Source organism: Macrobrachium nipponense, chromosome 1 (genome assembly GCF_015104395.2).
Source record: "Macrobrachium nipponense isolate FS-2020 chromosome 1, ASM1510439v2, whole genome shotgun sequence".
Lineage (NCBI taxonomy): Eukaryota > Metazoa > Arthropoda > Malacostraca > Decapoda > Palaemonidae > Macrobrachium > Macrobrachium nipponense.
The window spans coordinates 94,055,674-94,078,720 of record NC_087200.1 but is presented as its reverse complement, the minus strand read 5'-3'; the positions used below and the strand labels follow the sequence as shown (position 1 = coordinate 94,078,720).

Below are 23,047 nucleotides of genomic sequence, written 5' to 3'. Positions count from 1 at the left end.
TTACACGTGTCAAATTGAGACATGTCTTACTTGTTTCAAATTGAGACATGTCTTACATGTTTGCAAAATTCGAAGGCAATAGTCCTAACATGTTTCAAATTAAGACATCTCTTACACGTGTCAAATTGAGACATGTCTTACATGTTTCAAATTGAGACATGTCTTACGTGTTTCAAATTGAGGCATGTCTAACATGTTTCAAATTAAGACATGTCTTACATGTTTCATATTGAGACATGTCTTACGTGTTTCAAATTGAAACATGTTTTACACGTTTCACATTGAACCATGTCTAAACTGAGACATGTTTCACAAGACCAGAAGCAGCAAAAACCGCCTTTACAAAACGTCGCCTCACCTCCCATGATGATAAAGAAGACCACCTTGATAGGGACAAGCCTCGGGTTGGTGAAGTCTCCCCAGCAGTTGACGGCCGCTCTGCGCGACCCCTCCTTCAGCCGCTGGCTCTCCCGGCGTGCCCGCCAGGAGAGCTGACGTCGGGTACTCATCGTCCCGTCTAGAAGAGAGGGCTCAGTACGAGTTCGTCACTTCCAAAGGAAATGCAGGTCGTAATCTGTAACAAAACGAGAAGCAGCTGGTCAAATACGACGCTAATTACAGTTTAATAATATATACAAGATCCTGTAAAAGAGAATCTATCATCCAAAGATTGTAAAATGGTTCTTGAAGAAAATTACCTGAACTAAGCAACCACCTCTTACCCATACTATCAAGGCCAATAATGAGATAAATTAGCTAAATTCGGATTATTTCCATTAGGAAGAAGCTTATGAGTGATGTCATAGGTTTTATAATTATGTTCATTAAAAGTGTACAAGAGCATTTTAAATATCAAACTATACACAGCCTGGTAATATAAACATACTTTCAGTTTTTAATCCCATATGATCATAAACAAATCACGCTCGAGATTCGTTAGTAATCACCTTTAATAAACCTACAATCACATAGAAATTTATTTTATATTACTCTAGGTTAATAAGTAAATCGATTCTCTAAATTCAAAGTCTGGTTTTGAATTTATATATCTGTATAAAACCCGAAAATATATCCCTTGCCACAAGCACGCAGGTGCGCTCGCTCGCATACAATACACACACAACATATATTATATATATATATATATATATATATATATATATATATATATATATATATATATATATATATATAGTGTGTGTGAGAGAGAGAGAGGGGGGACTCGCACACTGTTATGCTGTTTTCCTTCATCAAACTATATTAACAAAACACTTCATAAAAGGAGGTTGTGTTGTTCTCGCAAGATATATAAGAGCGTACTGTGCACATTATCAAATTTAGCCCTCTGAAGAGCCAAGGTTACACAATTCATGAAATTCATCTCCTCGTTGCTGACGAAACTGCTCTTATTAGTTTCTCGCTTTTCTACGTGTTATTTCTTCAAAGTCTCTTTAATCATTATATTGTCTTCGTTAATTTACCTTTGATTTTAAACTTTGCGGGGCCTTGGATGACTCTTCATAGTAGTTCACTGCCTTCGAAATGTATGAATGAAAAGCGAATCATTCAACATTTTATGCTTACTACGTTGTTTACGATAGCACTAAAATGGCATTCCTGCCCAGGATGATTCTCATGAAGTTAAAATTCTACTTGGACAGCTAATGAACGATTGTGACCTGCAGTAAAAATGCAACATTTTATAGGAACTATATCTCCTCCCAGAAAGGTAAATTAATAAATAGATCAATAAATAAAATAGTAAATAAATAGACTTTCTCGAAATTGCCAAGTCCACTTGCCTACACGTATATGACGTTTCTGACGCATTTCAGGATGGCTGAGTCGCTAATTATTAATTTCATTATTTTTTTCTGTACGGATTAATCTATGTTTATTTACAATTCACTTCAATGTTTATTTTCATTCTTCTCTTCCACTGGGTATTCTTCTCTTAACCATATTTAGGTATTCCTATTCTGAGGAGATTTGCTTTTCATGTTAAAGGGTTTTTAGTTCGTCCGAGGTGAATGTGTTCATATATAATAATAATAATAATAATAAATCTATGAAAATTCTACATAACATGAAACACCGAAAACGTATTGCCGATTGGGATCTTTTCTCCGCCTGTTCCTCAGAGCCGCTTCAATAGCAGCTTCTATCCCTACTTGTAACCCTGGCCTTGGACGACTGACACTGACCGTCATATCGCAAAGTCGTCAAGGTGTTGAAATTCGCTGCTATCATGGCACTCCAGCCACGGCTGGCGAAGATGTCACAAAAGAGACGGTTGAGCGAGCTTTGCATTCCGGGAATCATTTACACGAGCTCCTTGGATGATGTGGAAGTTGAATTTCGTCGGTTTGTGATGTACAATTCTCATAAAAAATCTTTGTTTTTAGCCACATTTCGAAACAAGTCATCCTCGAATTGTTAGAAGGAAGAGTGGTCCCCTCTCTTAATTTCTTACGGTAGCTTAGAAAAGACTCAACCAGGAGTGGAAACGTTGCTAGGTTAAAGATGTTTGTGACCTAATAGTTAATCAATTCAGTCTTAATGTTATTATTATTATTATCAGCATAACTATTAAGCCTAAAATGCCTTAAACTTCCAAAACAAGCATCCGCAGAGTAATATGAAGAGATAAAAACGGAAAACAAAGATTAACAAATGAATCAATATATCCGAGAAAACAGACATATATATACAAATCCTCAATATACGGATCTATTTCGGAAAATTATATAACTTCAACCCGAGACCAATAACTTTCAAAAACGGACAGCCATTACGACAATTACTTCGTTCTAAACGCAGGGATGATGACGAAATCTGACTTGGTCGATTGGACATTTTACCCAAAGAAACGCGATATAACTGAGAGAGAGAGAGAGAGAGAGAGAGAGAGAGAGAGAGAGAGAGAGAGAGAGAGAGAGCACAATAGATTCAATCATCTGACTGACCAGAGATCGAGAGTCTCGTCTCCCTTATCACTGACAGGCTATAAATTTCATCCGATATTGAAAATGACGACGAAGACCTCAGTCAAATATTTCAGTCTTCAAGGTTCCTGGTTTGGAATTTGCTAAGGGAAAACTATATTATGCATACAAAAATTGTCATAATTCGTCTATATTTACTGAAGTTCTGTAGCAACCACTGAGTTCATCTGAAATGCTGTGGTGTTTCTTTTAAAGTAATTAACGCTTCCTAGCGTTGTACTACATAAAGAAATCAACTGAAATACATCAATTAGTATTGTATTATCAATTGTGCTGATCTACCTAACATTGTTATAGCTACATTTGACTGGAATTCTTTATCGTTCTCCCCGAAGGAGGTATTACAATATATCTATAAATTTCCCGGGCTGATGTTTCGGTCTTGTAATGAAGTTAGTTATACTTCACCATACAAAAAGGAAAAAAAGTCGCTTGTGTAAATTATCAAGAATTTTAAACAATTATATATATATATATATATATTATATATATATATATATATATCTATATATATATATATTATATATCTATATTATATATATATGTGTGTGTGTGTGTGTGTGTGTGTGTGTGTGTGTGTGTGTGTGTGTGTAATAATAAAAAAGAAAAAACATAAACATGAAGACTAAGAAATCGAAAATAAAGTTCAAAATTACTTTCCAGGTCGAAATTGTTCCAAGTCACACTTTTCACAATTCCAGTCAAAAGAAACTCACCGTCTTGAACTCAATATCGCTTTTCAGTGCATGATGTCCCTCAATAACTTTGAATTATGCCTCTGGAAACCGAGGAAACTTAAGCCCTCTTTTAGATCTTAAAAATAAAATATTATTCCCACGGCGCGACAGCGGTGCTGTGAAGCGAGGGCTAGGCTAATCAAGGAAGGATCGCGAGTACCGTGTCACTTCACTCTGAACATCGAGTTAACTGACTGAACGACACTGAGCAGGAGTCTCTCTCTCTCTCTCTCTCTCTCTCTCTCTCTCTCTCTCTCTCTCTCTCTCTCTCTCTCGTAGTCCGATAACTCACGGGTAGACAGTCTTCCATTAGTTCACGTATCCCTGATTTTCGAATGAAAAAGTGCTCGTTCTTCACGTCCTCGGGGATATAATTCTACTATAGCTACAGTACTGTTGTTTCATAAGATTCGGGAACCTCTTTTGTCTGTTAGATATATATTTACGAATAAAATTGCCGGCTGGTCTAATGAGAAACTGCTGTTAAAATCATAACAGGATGAGAATTATTTCTTTTGTTAGCACCTAAGACCATCGAGTTACTTGTCAGCATAAATACATATCACGCAAGCTTGATCTTCAAGTTTCCGACAAAATGTAAAGAAAATGTGCGCCTTCATTACATCCCCTCCCTTCACGCGACAAAAAACTATATAAATAAATAAACAAATTAAAATAAAAACAAACAGCCTTACATAAAGAAAGAAACTTGGCAGTTAATAATCAAAGGAAACATTGCAAACATTAAACAAGAAGCAAATGACACTGGCTGAAATAAAATTGAACTTTTCTTCATTACGTACTGGATGAATTGAGTTATCGTTACAGCACTGTCACAAGGAACTTTTTAAAATTAACCTATCAACCTTTGTCATAACTATGGAATCGGGGTTCTACAGTCATATATGTTTACAGAAAGAGAAGCATGATAGTTTAAGATACTAAACGTAATTCAATTTGAAAATACGTTCAACAGCAGTGTGTGTTGTGTGTGTGTGTGTGTGTGTATATATATATATAATATATATTATATATATATATAGATATATAGTATATATATATATATATATATAGTTATATGTATGTATGTATGCATGTATGTATGTATGTATGGATGGATGTATATATACTTACATTCATAATCTCAGAAAGTATTCTGAGATGAGGTTAACAACTAGATATTTCTACCCTGGCTGCTACCATGAAAAGGTGACTGAACACTGTACCTAATTTACTGATTAGGTTGAACAACATATACAAAATAAACTGTTTTAGTCAATAGAGGCACAATGAGTTTGAAGGAGAGCCCAAATTGTGTACATCCCAGCCACAAAGAGAGAGAGAGAGAGAGAGAGAGAGAGAGAGAGAGAGAGAGAGAGAGAGAGAGAGAGAGAGAGAGAGAGAGAGAGTCTATAAATATTTTCTGTAAAAGTAATACTCAACAAGTTAATATCTTCTTGTCTTGTCCAGGTCAGTGTTCCCAAATTTAGCACTTTTTCTAGCATAATGCTTTGGGTTAGTTGTGTAGACGACATATTCGTTGTCATCCGAAGAAACGATCAGAACTTAAACAGATTATTAGAAATAGCCAACAGTATTCTCCCCTCCATAAAATTCACAATAGAAAGAGAAGCAGATCACAAGCTACCTTTTTTGGACGTACTAGTCATTAGAGATCGACAATAATCATAAATTTATATTCTCTGTGTACCGCAAAATAACCAACTCAGAAAGTTACATACATTTCTACTCATTCCATGCCAATAACATTAAGAGCAATGTATAATGAACTTTGTTTTACGTGTGTTTAAAATATGCGACCCGGAGTTTGTCGATGGCGAAATTCAGCACACGCAATCAACCTTCAGAGGACTAAGATACCCCGATCATTTCATTGACAAAGCCATTTCACGAGCTAAGAAAGCATTTTATCGTCCTGTTAACAACCCCAAAGAAAAACCCAACAGATTCATACCCCTCCCATTTAATCCTAACCTCGACAAATTATGTAACTATACTGACAATAGCCAGAAAGATACTAAAATAGTTTTCAAATACCCAAACACGATTAGCCATAAACTAATTAGAAACAACAATAACGATAAGAATATACTATCATTCCGGGTGTTTACGAAATCCCCTGTCATGACTGTATGGAAAAATATTTTGGAGAAAGTGGAAGAGGACTACCCACCCGATTAGGGGAGCACAAACGCGCATATGTACTTCATGCACAGAGCAATGCAATAGTCTCCCATGCTTTTAAGAACAACCATAGACAAATGTCCAAACAAGAAGACTAGTGGAAGGCGCCGCCATAAACTTAGGGAAAGGTTTTTACGGAAAAGTCGTTCGTTGGGGGAAGACCCATCAGTCAATTTTTACATTCTTAAAAACTTTGTTAATTTCTTAATCTTAAGATATGCTCTGTTTTTCCTCTGCCCGTTGCTGGCCCCTCCTCTGCTCTCCTCCCTCAGACAGATTATAGCACGGGGGACGTGACGTCCAGTAAATAGTAATGTTGAAGCCGCGCCGCCAGGGGAACACCATGCAGCATCATCACAGCCCACAAGACGTTCCAGCAGAATAGCAAACAGAATTCGAACATCAACAACGGAATTACCTAGTTGGGATGTTGAACGCTTCCTTCATTTGCGTTCGTCGTGGTGGAATTGTCCTGTTCAGAAGTTTACTTCGACGGATTTTTATAGTCATAATGTTCACTTGACTGAAGGGTAGGCTCCACTTTGGAGGAGTGCCGATCGTAAAAATATTTGCCAAAAATACACTAATCAAGACAGGCTAATGAATTTATCAGGCATTATTAGCACTATAATAACGCATATTCTCTGTGAGTTTTATCATCCTACAGGGAAAATAAATGATTTTAAGAAAAAAAATGATTTTAAGAAAAAAAATGTACTGAAGGTCATTTGGTGATCGGTGAGAAACTACAGTCTTGAATACAAATTCGGTCTGACAGAATGTTGGTATATTCCCTTGGAACATGCACATAAATCATTATCAAAATATAACAGTAAATAAGCACGTAACAAAAAAAAAAAAAAAGAGAGCAACAACTGAAGCGAAAGCGCAGCCGATAAATATGGAAATCGCAAATATAAAAAAAATTATTATAGTATCCCTCTAAATTGGTCGATGTCTTTTCTACGTTTTCTACGAGTAGTTTCATCTCAGAAAACCAATTTAGGGGTATCTAAACAAATTTTTCAAGTTTCTTGTCCTCAGAAAAAATCGCCTTTTCGCTTTTTCTCTGGTTTGGTTTTTTCGGGAAGGGGGGGGGGGGTTCTTTGATTGTCCTACATAATATAATTTTTAGATGTTTTAGGCTATCAAGTGACATAATAACTACAATCTCTCCGAAGGTTTTGTCCCTAAATCGAGGTTTGAATTTTTTCTGAATATTTCTTCCTAGCTATAGCCTTATTTTTCGGCGGGGCTTTCGCTGAACTTACCTGAAGTTGTTGCTCTTTTTTTTGTTATTACGTGCTTACTTACTGTTCTATTTTGATAATACTTTATGTGCATGTTCTAGGGGGATATACAAACATTCTGTCAGACCGAATTTCTATTCAAGACTGTAGTTTCTCACCGATCATCAAATAACCTTCAATACAAAGGGCCCTGAATTTCACATTTTTTTTCATAAAATCATTTATTTTCCCTGTAGGATGATTAAAACTCACAGATTTTAAGATGGCGTTATTATAGTGCAAATAATGCCTGATAAATTCATTAGCCTGTCTTGATTAGTGTATTTTTGGCAAATATTTTTACGATCTCTTACGATCGGCACCCCTCCAAAGTGGAGCCTACCCTGAAGATGAACCTAGTACAAGGTTCGAAAGCTTTTATTATACATTAAAGACTTTATACGCACATGCGATATTATTGTGGACCTGCAACTAATAATAATAATAATAATAATAATAATAATAATAATAATAATAATAATTGACTGGTTAAGCAACATTGGGGCTGGTCAGTCGTTGGATGGGTGACCGCTCTCCTCGGCGTTGATTTTTTGGGAAAGAATCTTTACCATAATTTCCTCAGTCTACTCAGCTGTAAATGAGTACCTATTCCTGATGGGGTAGGGTCCAGCTATGGTTAAATAGCAAAACTCAGCAATGATGGAAAGAAATGAAGAATTAAACGACAACGACGTAAATGGAACCTCTGGCAACAGAGGAGCTTCGTCTGGCAGCCAGGTATTTAGCCCAATTGAGGGGGAAGACGGTCAGGTACTTGGAGGTCGTCATCCAGCAACTGACCACCACACCGACAGTAACCAACAACCAGAGACTAGAGCTACAGAAACAAACCAGAGGAAGAAATGGACGAGGGAAGAAAATAAGGAAATATGGAGATGCTACATCAGAAGCAACCCGACGGAAAGAGGATATAGAAGAAGGTTGGTCAACATCTAGAATGAGAGGAATAACACCCCCCAAACAGAGCAGAGGTTGGCAGACCAAGTAAGGAACATAAAGAAAAAGAACTGGCTCTCCCCAAGGGCCAACAGAAAGAGAGGAACTCGAAAGGGAAATGACGCACGGCAATGAATTACAAGAAGACGAACTGAGAGATGATACCACAGAAGACGACAGGGATGAGGAGGTACCAAACAGCGACACACGAGGAAACACCGGCGAAGTAACAGACTGGACGGAATGGGTAGAAAAGATCAGACAATGGATGTAGTCAGACACAGAGAGAACAAAGATTCCCTCCATGAAAGCCTACAACACCAAGAAATTAAGGGAGAAAACAAGTGAGGTCAATGAAATAATGAGACTAATATACACCACCAATATCACAGAAACAAATAACTTGACATATGCAGGAGCAAGATTAGTAGCAGAACTGATGGGGACACGAACACCAACACCACCAGCACAACCAACCCAACAGAAACCAAAACAGCAACCGCCGCCTTGAAAAAGGCGCCTGGAAAAGCAAATCATGGTGATGAGATCTGACTTGAGTAAACTGAAAGAGATGGCAGAAAAAAGGCTAAGAAGCAAGAAAACAAGGGAGGAACTCAACGAGAAATACAAAGTATACGAGAGGGTACTAAACAACACAATAGAGGATGTAAAACAGAGGCTTAAGGCCAAAGAACATAATATCCAACGATACATGAACAGGAATAAGGGATACCAACAGAACAAACTATTCGTAACCAACCAGAAAAGACTATACAGCCAACTAAGAAGGGAGGACAACCACCAAGAAATTCCTGAAGCCGAACCAAGTAAGAGACTCCGGGAAAACATATGGAGCAATCTGGTATCACACAACAAACATGCAACATGGCTCCAGGAAGTCAAGGCAGAAGAAACAGGGAGAATAAAACAAAGATTCACTGATATCACGACAGACACAGTCAGACACCAACTAAAGAAAATGCCCAACTGGAAAGCCCCAGGTCTCGATGAAGTCCATGGATACTGGCTCAAAAACTTCAAGGGCCCTACACCCAAGAATAGCAGAACAACTCCAGCATTGTATCACAAATCACCATGCGCCCAAATGGATGACCACAGGAAGAACATCCTTAGTTCAGAAAGAGTAAGGGAAATATAGCCAGTAACTACAGGCCTATCACCTGCCTACCAATAATGTGGAAGTTACTAACAGATATCATCAGCGAAAGGCTATACAACTACCTAGAGATACCTAAACACATGAGGATCAAACACCATCCCCCACCAACAGAAAGGCTGCAGAAGGAAGTGTAAGGGCACAAAAGACCAGCTTCTGCATAAGACAAAATGCTGGTAATGAAGCAACAGTAAGAGAAGGAAAACCAACCTAAGCATAATGGCTATGGATAGACTATAAGAAAGCCTTCGACATGATACCACACACATGGCTAATGGAATGCCTGAAAATATATGGGGCAGAGGAAAACACCATCAGCTTCCTCAAAAGTACAATGCGCAACTGGAATACAATACTTACAAGCTCTGGAATAAGCCTAGCAGAGGTTAATATCAGGAGAGGGATCTTCCAGGGCGACTCACTGTCCCCACTACTCTTCGTAGTAGCCATGATTCCCATGACAAAAGTACTACAGAAGATGGATGCCGGGTACCAACTCAAGAAAAGAGGCAACAGAATTAACCAGCTGATGTTTATGGACGACATCAAGCTGTATGGTAAGAGCATCAAGGAAATAGATACCCTAATCCAGACTGTAAGGATTGTAGTATCTGGGGACATCAGGATGGAGTTTGGAATAGAAAAATGCGCCTTAGTCAACATACAAAAGGGCAAAGTAACAAGGACTGAAGGGATAAAGCTGCCAGATGGGGGCAACATCAAACACATAGATGAGACGGGATACAAATACCTGGGAATAATGGAAGGAGGGGATATAAAACACCAAGAGATGAAGGACACGATCAGGAAAGAATATATGTAGAGACTCAAGGCGATACTCAAGTCAAAACTCAACGCCGGAAATATGATGAAAGCCATAAACACATGGGCTGTGCCAGTAATCAGATACAGCGCAGGAATAGTAGAATGGACGAAGGCAGACCTCCGCAACATAGACCAGAAAACTAGGAAACATATGACAATACACAAAGCACTACACCCAAGAGCAAATACGGAAAGACTATACATAACACGAAAGGAAGGAAGGAGAGGACTACTAAGCATAGAGGACTGCGTCAACATCGAGAACAGAGCACTGGGGCAATATCTGAAAACCAGTGAAGAAGAGTGGCTCAAGAGTGCATGGGAAGAAGGACTGATGAAAGTAGACGAAGACCCAGAAATATGCAGAGACAGGAGAATGACAAACAAACCAATGCACGGACAATACATGAGACAGACGAAAGAACTGGCCAGCGATGACACATGGCAATGGTTACAGAGGGGAGAGCTCAAGAAGGAAACTGAAGGAATGATAACAGCGGCACAAGATCGGGCCCTAAGAACCAGATATATCCAAAGTATGATAGATGGAAATAACATCTCTCCCATATGTAGGAAGTGCAATACGAAAAATGAGACCATAAACCACATAGCAAGTGAATGTCCGACACTTGCACAGAACCAGTACAAAAAGAGGAATGATTCAGTAGCAAAAGCCCTCCACTGGAGCCTGTGCAAGAAACATCAGCTACTTTGCAGTAATAAGTGGTATGAGCACCAACCTGAAGGAGTGATAGAAAACGATCAGGCAAAGATCCTCTGGGACTATGGTAACAGAACAGATAGGGTGATACGTGCAAACAGACCAGACGTGACGTTGATTAACAAAATCAAGAAGAAAGTATCACTCATTGATGTCGCAATACCATGGGACACTCGAGTTGAAGAAAAAGAGAGGGAAAAATGGATAAGTATCAAGACCTGAAAATAGAAATAAGAAGGATATGGGATATGCCAGTGGAAATTGTACCCATAATCATAGGAATAGTAGGCACGATCCCAAGATCCCTGAAAAAGAGTCTGGAAAAACTAGAGGCTAAAGTAGCTCCAGGAATCATGCAGAAGAGTGTGATCCTAGAAACGGCGCACATAGTAAGAAGAGTGATGGACTCCTATGGAGGTAGGATGCAACCCGGAACCCCACACTATAAATGCCACCCAGTCAAATTGGAGGACTGTGATAAAGCAAAAAAAAAAAAATAATAATAATAATAATAATAAATAATAATAATAATAATATAATAATAATAATAATAATAATAATAATAATAACTCAACGCCGGAAATATGATAAAAGCCATAAACACATGGGCAGTGCCAGTCAATCAGATACAGCGCAGGAATAGTGGAATGGACGAAGGCAGAACTCCGCAGCATAGATCAGAAAAACCAGGAAACAAATGACAATACACAAAGCATACACCCAAGAGCAAATACGGACAGACTATACATAACACAAGAAAGGAGGGAGAGGACTACTAAGTATAGAGGACTGCGTCAACATTGAAAACAGAGCACTGGGGCAATATCTGAAAACCAGTGAAGACGAGTGGCTAAAGAGTGCATGGAAGAAGGACTAATAAAAGTAGACGAAGACCCAGAAATATACAGAGACAGGAGAAAGACAGAAAGAACAGAGGACTGGCACAACAAACCAATGCACGGACAATACATGAGACAAACTAAAGAACTAGCCAGCCGATGACAATGGCAATGGCTACAGAGGGGAGAGCTTAAAGAAGGAAACTGAAGGAATGATAACAGCGCACAAGATCAGGCCCTAAGAACCAGATATATTCAAAGTACGATAGACGGAAATAACATCTCTCCCCATATGTAGGAAGTGCAATACGAAAAATGAAACCATAAAACCACATAGCAAGTGAATGCCCGGCACTGCACAGAACCAGTACAAAAAGAGGCATGATTCAGTGGCAAAAGCCCTCCACTGGAGCCTGTGCAAGAAACATCAGCTACCTTGCCGTAATAAGTGGTACGAGCACCAACCTGAGGGAGTGATAGAAAACGATCAGGCAAAGATCCTCTGGGACTATGGTATCAGAACGGATAGGGTGATACGTGCAAATAGACCAGACGTGACGTTGATTGACAAAGTCAAGAAGAAGTATCACTCATTGATGTCGCAATACCATGGGACACCAGAGTTGAAGAGAAAGAGAGGGAAAAAATGGATAAGTATCAAGATCTGAAAATAGAAATAAGAGGATATGGGATATGCCAGTGGAAATCGTACCCATAATCATAGGAGCACTAGGCACGATCCCAAGATCCCTGAAAAGGAATCTAGAAAAGCTAGAGGCTGAAGTAGCTTCCAGGTCTCATGCAGAAGAGTGTGATCCTAGAAAGAAACGGCACACATAGTAAGAAAAGTGATGGACTCCTAAGGAGGCAGGATGCAACCCGGAACCCCACACTATAAACCACACGTCGAATTGGAGGACTGTGATAGAGCAAAAAAAAAAAAAAAAAAAAATCCCAATAATAATAATAATAATAATAATAATAATAATAATAATAATAATAAAGTTCATGGGACCCTTATCTAAAATTTCCAATAATGAATTCCACATAAGTAGAAAAAAGAAAGGGATACTCTTGATATTTATATATTAACTAACCCAATTAATCCACAATACGAGTCCCCAAATGAAGAAAATGTCTCATATTTTTGCCTTAGACACGAAAAATTCATGTTATTATTCCCTGTTAAAGTCTTTTATGGCTGATAAGCTAGGAAAATACACAATTTTTAAATAACTTTCAAACATCAATCCATTCATACTGTAATGAAAAGGCTAACTCTGAGTTCTGTGCTTAGGTTTATGTCACAAAACCTTTGTACTGAATTTTTAACCGTTATATATAGCAATGAAGAATTTTGTCTGTACTGAGAAAGTAAGTCAAACTGAATATTAAAAAATGCAACACAGGTATTATGTTTGGCTAACTATTAATTATCACATATGGGGTGATGGACATGTTAATTTTGTAAGAAATGGATGAATAAGACTTGCATGACATTGTTTTTTATAACATATTCAAGGAAGTAGAATATTTCCGTACCAGTAAAAGTACATAATTCGAAATGGTGTAAAGTATTTTGAATAAATGGTGGTAGCTGCAGCATACTGGGTTTCGTGTCGAATGATGGATTTTCTTTTCTCTACAGTTACCAACTACAGGATTTTTCGCTCAAGATATACTTAATCCTTGGAGGATGCTTAAGTGCCTCAAGGAAACACCGCTGAGACGAAGGAAGAAGAAGCCCATGTAAACAATAACATTGAGAGAAACGTCATTCCAGATCTATTAGCCACTGATCACCCATATTTGAGGTAATTAAGGTTGAAATTTTATTTACCATCCATCTTTCGATATATGTATGACGATTTTTAAAAATTATATTGCCAACCATCCCATGCTACGAGAAAAATTCAGAAGCTGTAATAGGCTACTACATAGGTTTATGGACTAGCCTAGGTTCTGTTAGCCGAACCTAGCAGCCTAGACCAGTCTTAACCATCATCTTTTTATAGACGAAGTCAACTACTAACTATATTTGAAAAGGTTTTGTCTAAAGTGTAACATTAATTTGTCGCCAACATTGTATTTAGGTATTAAGCTACGTTGCACCAATGGTCATATGAATGCAAACTTGTTCCCTCATACCTACCTAGAATTTTTTAAGGATAACTAGCTAACGAGCATGATTTATTGATCATCAATTTTCAAATTCTCCATATGATGTCACCAGTGAATTCCACTTCTTTAAGGTCCTAACCAAACTGTCATGCAACGCAAAGAATTAGGGTAAAACACTGTTGTGCGGCCAGGTGGCCACCTGTATGGCAGCGCTGCCACTTTCCCAAAAAATAACTTTAGCACTGCCAGTAAGCTAAGTTAGAGGTCAGTCACAAGCCAACCTCCGTGGAAGCAAGACCTCGAGACCTCTACTTTCCTCTCGAAGTAAGTTTTTTCTCCCAAGTAAGAAATTAAGGCCATAATTTCCTGTTAAACAGAAGTTAATGAAAGTCTAGGTAATATTTTAGTTTCAACCATTATGGGAAATCTATTATATTGATATTTTTCCCGAGTAAAGCACGTGATAACAAAACACTTCTTCTCAATACATTATTGTCGCTAATGCATACTTACAGAGAAAAAAAAAAAAGATTAAGTTTTACCCTCGAATTTTTCCTAAGTCGGGAGAGGTGTTTCCTCTACGGTAATGTTTACTTTTAATGAGCCCTCTAACTTACTTTCTTACGCAAACAAAAGCAGTTCCAGTTACTCATTATTGGCTGAGAGGTGTGACATCGTTATGACGTCATGGGTTTCATAACCAATTACGAATGACTTGAGTCGAAAACTAAGTTTCACTAGCATTTCAGCGGAGTAATACAGTTACCTGTCTAGTGTCCACTGGTATCCTTGTTTGACTGAATACTCGAATAATGAAGGCAAAAAACGGCATTTTGTCTTCCTGTACCTATGGCAGAGGTAGTGGCTGGCCCTTCTGGCATTAATTTTGACAGACCTTCGATTTCCTACCGATTGTTTGCAGTGCAATGTGGTCGTCGGGTACCTGGCCACTTCCTACTTTAAGTTGCATGTCAGGGAACCTTGCAACGGCTTTCACGTTTTCTCTCAAAGCACCAGCACATTTTTATCAACCAACAGTTTAAGGTAAGCTCATTAATTTATAGAGTATATTATAATGGTCGTAGTATAACGATGTATACAGCAGTACTATCACTTTGGATTTGGTTTGATGGATGTTAGGTAGTGGCCTTAAGGGGGGGTCGCAGAGGGGCGGAGCCCCCCCGCTAGGCCTAGGTAGGGTACAGGGCCTAGGTAAGGTTAGGTGGTTGTATTAGGTTCGGTAGTGCCCCGATCGTGGCCTTAAGGGGGGGGGTCGCAGGGGGGCGGAGCCCCTCCGCTAGGCCTTAGGTAGGGGTACAGCCCATAGGTAAGTTAGGGGGTGGATTGGTTCGGTAGCCCCAAAAATCACGTGGCCTTAAGGGGGTCCCCGCAGGGGGTCGGACGCAGGCCTAGGTAGGGGTACAGGGCCCTAGGTAGGTTAGGTGGGTTTGTTATTAGGCTTATGCTAGTGGCCCAATCACTGAAAAGGCCATTAGGGGGGGTCACTAGTGGCTTTAAGGGGGGCCCCGGTCGTTACGTGGGGTTGTAGTTCTGTGGTGCCCTGGAAAATACACTGCCTTTAAGTTCGCTGGGGGCCCTACCCCCCTCCCCCCTGGGGGTAGGCCTAGTTAGGGGTTGAGGGGGCTGGAACATTAATTATTCATTTATTGCAAATATCATTCAATGCCCCCAACCAACCCTCCCCCCCCCCCCCCCCCCTTCCCCCACCAAAACCCCAAAACCCCGGTCCCAAAGGGTGTCCCCCATAATTGGTGGGATGAACTAGGGTATACATAGTAAATCTCTAAATCGGTTGGTTTGCAGTCAAAATAAACGTTAAATTCATTGAAACCACACTATTTCTGATGCAACAAATATATTTTTATTGTATTTTTCCAAATTTGGCTGAAACTAAAAATTTACCAAAGTCTAGCCATGCGCATGTTAACTTACCTCTGTGACGCTTTCAAAATTTTTACTTAAAGCACCTAACATATAGAAGATTGATGCCATCTCAATGTTTGCGAAGTCACTTGTGTAAACAAACTTGCCATTTCCTGTGCTAAATCTGCACACCACTCATACCCATAGACTCTGGGACACTTTCTTCACAACAATCTTAAACAATGATGGTGTTTACACTTGCGGCCAGGTCAACATGGCGACTGTACAGGAAGAAGAAGAAGAGTGCACTACATAGGGTAAAAAACCGCAGGGTACAGAGTGGACCATGTACGATCAGCATGAACAATCCCAAAAAAAGTACATTATAACGCGTCCTGACATCGGAGATGGGCATCAGTCGAGACTTCTTGTTGGTGAGAAACGGAGCTAAAGACCTCTACTCTCCTTTCGAAGTAAGTATTTTCTCCAAAGTTAGAAATTAAGGCCAAATTTTAAGATTTAAACAGAGGGTAGTGAAAAGGGTGTCAAACGTAGTGCAAATCTCACCAAAACACGTTCAACATTTTGTTCATGAATCTTACCTGCCAGATATATATATAGCTGTATTCTCCGAAGTCCGACAGAATTTCAAAACTCCCGGCACACGCAGTGGTCGGCCAGGTGGTAGTACATTCCATTCCCGCCGCTGGGAGGCGGGCGTAAGGAACCATTCCCATTTTCTGTCAGATATTTTCTGTCGCTGGTGCAGTCAACAAGTGTTTTCTGCACCTCCGTCATTGGATTTTGGAATTCTTTTGGTCACTTGAGTATCCCGATTGATTTTTGGTTATTTGATTAGGATCGGTGGTTAGGCATACGCTAATTGTGGATTGTTTTTATTTTGGCTTGATTTTTCCTTAAACTTACGATGTCTGGATCTAGTTCGACTAGGCCAGAGTATGTTGTGTGGAAGAATGCAAGGTTAGGCTACCGAAAACTTCGGTAGACCCTCATACAGTGTGCGCGAATTGTAGGAAATGTGTAGGTTTGATGAGCGCTGCAACGACCGTGTGAAATATGTCTGATTCTGCGTGGAAGGCTTATGAATCATAGGTACGTAACTAGAACGTGATGAGTGTAAGGTCTCCTCCAGGCGTGTAACACAAGTTACCCGTCCAGTAGAATTTATCCCTCCAAAGACCTGTGATGCCTTCGGGCCCTACAATAGTGTCTTTGGAGGATAATACCCTATCTGTGATTCTTAAATCTTTGCGTAGCCTGGAATCATGTTTGCATTGGAAAGTTATAGTAGTGTAGTGAAGTATAGTGATAATGCCATGAGTGTCATTCTATCGCGTAAGCGTATTTAATTTCTCATTGACAAAACACTACCGCGTGATGCTCTCCCTACCTCGGTGTAGGCAGAATGTAGTAGGGAGGTAGCTGTCAAGTGTCTAAAAATACTCAACGTTTGTTCATAAAACTTACCAGTCAGATATATGTTATATATATATCTTTTGCCGGGTAAAGGTGTAACAAGCGAGTGTAGTATAGTAATATTATTTTTGCCCTTACGTCATATTACTATCAAACGGTTGTATGGTTCAAGTTATATACTCATACCATAGTTACTCCTACGGAGGACAACCGAGAGTACGATTATTCTTATTACATTTAATCGGTTCTCCTGCAACTATTCAGGGGTTGCCGGTTTCCCTATTTTTAAACATTTAAGGTAATGTTATGACATACCAAGTTAGCCTTTATATTTAGCAATTCAGTTTCGCTAAATAAATATACCAGTTGTTGGATTTTGGTTTCTGCTCTATAATGATAGTAAACCTATTCATTCGTAGAATGTGTAGGTGGCAACTCAGGCAGAGCAGTGCGCGGAGAACGACGAACATTCTCTGAGTCCTGCTGTCACTAATGCGTAATGCCAGTGCTCAGTTCTATCGTGATTGTCTGCCATGTTCGCAGTAGGTACGTCTCTCTCTCCTGCGGGATTGACGGACTAACCGTATTTCTACCCTACAATCACGGCTTAGCCTCGGGTTGAGGGGAATTCTAGCATACATGGCTGAACATCTTCACTTTGGCGAGAATTTTTTTTCATAAAAAATAAATAAATAAATAAATTATATATAATATGTGTATTGTAGTATGTGTATATATTATATATGTGTATATGTATATATATATATGTATAGATAAATATGTGTAAATGTATATGGTGTGTGTATGTATAATATATATATCTATATGTATTAGACCTTTTTCGGTTCTGTTTACCGCATGGTAACAGAATTCTGTCCGAGTCTACAGCGGCATAGCACACATGATTTCCCTCGAAACAAGAATGATGTGCAAGAGATGTAGTCAATTAGCTCGCCGAGACGTCCCTTGCCTTGCTCGATTATGAAGGGGACTCCTTCCGCTGCCAAATACGACAGCGCCGAGCGCGACGCTCGCGGAGGACGCTTGGATGGACGCACACGTAATGCTTCTCAGACATTCGCCGAGAATCAGAGAATAGTTAATGGATCTCAGGAAGGAGACTTTTAGGAAGAAACAAATGAACAATCTTCTACAGTGTCTTCAAATTACTCCTGGTTTAAGTGAAACGCAGCCTTATAGGGAAGGAAACATGCTCGTGGAGGGAAGGAATGAATTGCAGGGGACCATTTCCTCGCTGGAGAAGTTTGTTTCCCTGAATAGACCTGAAATTCACACCTCTCCAGTTTTTTCCTGCAGAAAAAACTGGAATAGCATAAGATCATCTAGAAATGATTCTGAACATCTCTCATAGTCAAGATTCGTCTATAGTGATGTCATGGCTCATAATCTCATAGAATTTGAATCTTGAAAGATTACTTTAGTCTTCAGAGACGTCCTCAGCGCGCCCCCAGGAGTTGGAACTCTCGGAGGGTCTCGCTCCCTCTGAGGAGAACGAAAGACGCTATAGGTCGCACAGGCGCCCGTCGTCTTTGGTTCCTCGGAAGGGGACGCTTCTCGTCCGTTAGCTCCTCTGCTTTGCAGTCGTCTCCTGGGCAATTGGAAGACTTTCCGCAGTAAAAGAGAGCTATGATGTATGTGGATGGTCTCAGGGAGGGGGACGCTTCACGTCCTCTCTCTTTTTTCTACTGTGTTGCGATCTTCACCGGAGGAGGACGTCTTCCGATGAGTATGCTTTTGAGCGCTTCGGTGGTTCGCTCCTAAGATATATCCTTGGCAGTCCATGCGAGAAGGAGGAGGGCTTCCCCATCGCCCATACGTCTTCTCAAAGGATCAGCCTTTTGCCTGAGAAGGAATGTTTCTCCATCGAAACAAGGATGATTGTGTCTTTGCAAACAACAACTTGTTGTTTTTGTTGATTGCAGTGAGAAAAGGCAAAAGCCACATCGCCGAGAGGAAGGTGATAGGCTGCCAATCAAGAGTAGGCAGTCCCTTCTTCTCCTCGTTCCGCTCTTTCGCCAGTTGCCTTGCTCTCTAGATTTCATGCAGCTCTCCAGAGGTTGTCTAGAGAGCACGGTTACCATCTTCCCGAACGGTGTGTCAGTTGAGAAGAAGAAGAGGTCTTGGTTCGATGGCTTTCGAGCCTCTTTTGAAGAATAGTTTCAGCCTGCGCCCCGGCCCTCAGTCTCCTACTTCGCAATTGTTATCTTCGAAGGACGACTGGCTCATTCATGCCTCCACTCAAACGCGGTGTCTGAAGGATTTCAAACATCTTAATCGTTGGTGAAGTCCTGGAACTACTGGTGAATTCGAAAAAGGTCACATGCTGATCCCAACCCCAATCCATCGTGTATCTGGGGATTCAGATGGATTCAGTGGCTTTTCGAGCTTTTCCGTCACAGAAACGTCAGCAGCAAGGCTAGACAAAGTGTTAGCCTTCCTAAGGAAAGATTCGGGCTCGGTGAGGGAATGGATGAGTCTAACTGGGGACCATTTCCTCGCTGGAGAAGTTTGTTTCCTCGGGGAGACTGCACCTCAGGACCGTTACAATTTTTTCTCAAGTACAATTGGAACAAGAAAACAATAATCTACACCATGATCTTGAAATTTCAGGAGAGGTAAAACATCACTTGAAATGTTGGCTAGATCCAGTGTAGCTGTCGGAGGGCGTGTCTCTCAAGCTTCAGAGCCCCGACTAGTGTTGTTCTCCGACGCGTCCACCACGGATGGGGAGCATCATTAGGGGGAAACAAGTGGCAGGCACATGGCCCCCGGGAGAGGGGAACAGGTGTCCTGGCACATAAACCTAAAGAAATGGCAGCCATCGTTTTAGCTCTCCAGTTTTCCAAGAAAAAAGTCTCTCGTCGAATAGTCCAAGTCAACTCAGACAACACACAGCTCTGGCGTACTTGAAGAAGTAGGGAGGAAAACAGTCTCAGTCCCTTTTTGCTCTGGCAAAGGAGATCTTGCTGTGGGCAAGGCACTGGACGTCATGATCTTACGAAATTTGTAGCATGAGTAGAGAATGTCTGGGCAGATCCTCCAGCAACGACGACGGTCAACTTCTGCCACGAGTAGACTCTGCATCAGAAGGTATGCCAAGAGCTGTGGGGTTATGGGGACGTCCGCTCGTGGATATCTTTGCGACGTCCAGAACGAAGAGGCTTCCACTGTACAGCTCCCCCAGTACTCGACCCAGCTGCAGTGACGATAGACACACTTCTCTGGGACTGGACGGGGAGGATGGACCTGTACGGCCTTTTCCCCGTTCAAGATCTTAGGGGAAGTCATGAGAAAGTTTGCGGTGTCGGAAGGGACGAGAATGACTTTGTTCGCCCGTTCTGGCCTGCGAGAGAGTGGTTCACAGAGGTCATGGCCTTTACAGTAGACTTCCCGAGGACGCTTCCAGTAAGGACAGATCTACTCAGACAGCCCCACTTCGAGAGGTACCACAGAAGCCTCTTCGCTCTGAGTCTGACTGCATTCAGACTATCCAAAAGTTGGCCAGAGCGAGAGGCTTTTATACGTCAATGGCGAAAGCTATCGCCAATGCAAGAAGAGCATTTTCCAACGCAGTGTACAATCGAAGTGGATAGTCTTCAGGAGTTGGTGCAAGAAGAACGGCATTTTCCTCCACCACGACCTGTGAGCCAGATTGCTGACTTCCTTTTCTGAGAAGGGATCTAAAACTTGCAGTCTCTACAATCAAGGGTTATAAGAGTGTGCTTTTAGGTTGTCTTTAGGCACAGAGGCCTGGACTTGGCGGACAACAGAGACCTTCCACGATCTCTTGAGATCTTTCGAAACGATGAAGGTTCAACAACCCAAGTTGCCGTCTTGGAACTTGGATGTAGTTTCCTGAAGTTCCTCATGTCCAGTCCATTCGAACCTATGCATGAAGTGCGAGCTTTTTTTATGAATTCTTCTTCCGTTCCATAACAATATGTCATCAAAGGACATATGAGCTGTCACTTACGGGAGATGCAATTCTGTGTTGACCTCCCGTTACACGAAGGATGTCAATTCAACCTACAAGAGATCCTTTTCTATTGGTTGTTCGTGTCTGCGGATACGTTGCTGGGATAGGGAGCCGACACTGATCCTTAACTAGTGAGTTAATTTTTAGTTTAACTCTTTTTAAAATTAAGCGCTAACCTCCGTGTTAGGATCAGGTGATCGGGATCGGTGTTTTGTGCTCCTTAATTATGCTAATAGGCATAGGTATATGGTCATATGAGTGGATTAGCCACCATTGACAAATGCCAGTTAGGCTTTGCCGAGTAAGTGGATAAGGACCCCATCGGCAAACCCAACAAGAACTCTTACCCATAGGTCACATCCTCGCTGAGGCTCTTGAGACGAAGCAGACTCCTAAGCAATAGCTAGGAAGTCAACCCAAAACCCTCCGTCTGAAAAGATAGGAACCAAGGTTTATAAGAGGTACTTTCTGATAACTTGTAGGTATTTGGTCAGGAAGCCAAGGTTACCAGTGTCAAAGAATGCTTTGGCTTTTTTCTTGAGGGGTGGCACCATCAAAGAAGTGCATTCATCCTCCTCAAAAGACAGTGATATGAAACGTGTTGAAGGTGAATGCGCATGACTGAGGGCTATTTCTACGTCGGTAGCCTTCCAAAAGAACATGGCACTCAATGACATCTTGAATGCCACATTTTGGCGTAGTAATTCAGTGTTTGCCTCTCACTACCTTCGGGAGGGTGAGGATTACATACGAGAACTGCTACTCTTTGGGCCCATATGTTCGCAGCAGACAATATATTGGGGACAGAGATAGCACTCTTCCTATCTTTTAGAAAATAATATGTTGAGTTGGGACTTTTAATTTTATTTGTTCTTTTTTATTTTTTATTTTTATTATGTTTTATGTAGGTGTTTAGTTTTTTGTGGTTTTGGGTAGGTGGCCGCCTTAGGCGACCTTCCCTCCATTAGCCTTGGTTTTACGAAGTTTAAACCATATAGGCTAGGTCAGGTGGTAATGTTTTTGCTTCGCCCTCATAGTAGGGTAAAATGTTTTTGTCACAGTGTGGTCACGCCCTCATTGACAAATCATCTGGAGGCGCACCAGCTACATAGGTCACGTCCTTGCTGGCACCTCCAGTGAAGCATTAACAGCATCGGTGTCTAAACAACACCTATATGATCTGTCACATTGTGGTCACGCTCCCCGTGACAGTTCATTAGAGCGCACCAGCTACACAGGTCACGTCCTTGCTGGCACCTCTAGGAATGCAGTACCGAAATTGGAGGTCTATAATATAGGATCTAGTTGCATTGTGTGGGCACGCCCCGTTGACAGATCCTCTAGAACTCCAACAGCTTCACAGGTCCACTACCTAGCTGGAGTCTCTAGTAAAGCAGAAGCAGACTTGGGTGACGGTACTCCACGAAGTCAGCTATGCTAACAGTTAAGGAACCAAAATATCAATCATATATATGAAAGTGTTTCCCAAAATCGAATCTGTCTCCCCCTCCTCCAAAGGTGGGATTCAGCTATATATAATATATGGCAGGTAAGAGGTTCATGAACAAAATGATATTGTTATGATACAAATAAAGTTTGTTATTCATACTTACCTGGCAGATATATATAATCAAAGTGCCCACCCACCTCCCCCTCAGGAGGGGAACAGTGGCACTAGAAAAAAATCTGACAGAAAATGGAATGGTTTCCTTACGCCCGCCTCCCCAGCGGCGGGAATGGGTACTACCACCTGGGCCGAATCCACTGCGTGTGCCGGGAGTTTTGAAATTCTGGTCGGACTTCGGAGAATACAGCTATATATATATCTGCCAGGTAAGTTATGAACAAACTTT

General features: G+C 40.8%; 2 protein-coding genes across 3 annotated transcripts in view; one reads left to right on the top strand and one right to left on the bottom strand.

Moving 5' to 3' along the window:
• Positions 1–3,943, bottom strand: part of LOC135219469 (uncharacterized) — a 39,066-nt gene extending 35,123 nt beyond the window's left edge. The window contains exons 1-2 of one of the 2 annotated variants that reach the window (XM_064256267.1): positions 3,722–3,943; positions 359–574 (exon numbers count right to left, since the gene is read on the bottom strand). In XM_064256267.1, the coding sequence (XP_064112337.1) occupies positions 359–509 (151 nt within the window). In that variant the 5' untranslated portion in view covers positions 510–574; positions 3,722–3,943. Of the gene's footprint in view, positions 1–358; positions 575–1,481; positions 1,633–3,721 lie in introns of those variants that run through there. The other variant, XM_064256268.1, reaches the window with a different exon arrangement.
• Positions 3,944–13,306: 9,363 nt separating this feature from the next.
• Positions 13,307–23,047, top strand: part of LOC135219468 (spermatogenesis-defective protein 39 homolog) — a gene marked incomplete in the record, with an annotated part of 246,008 nt that continues 236,267 nt past the window's right edge. The window contains 1 exon segment of the mRNA XM_064256266.1: positions 13,307–13,569.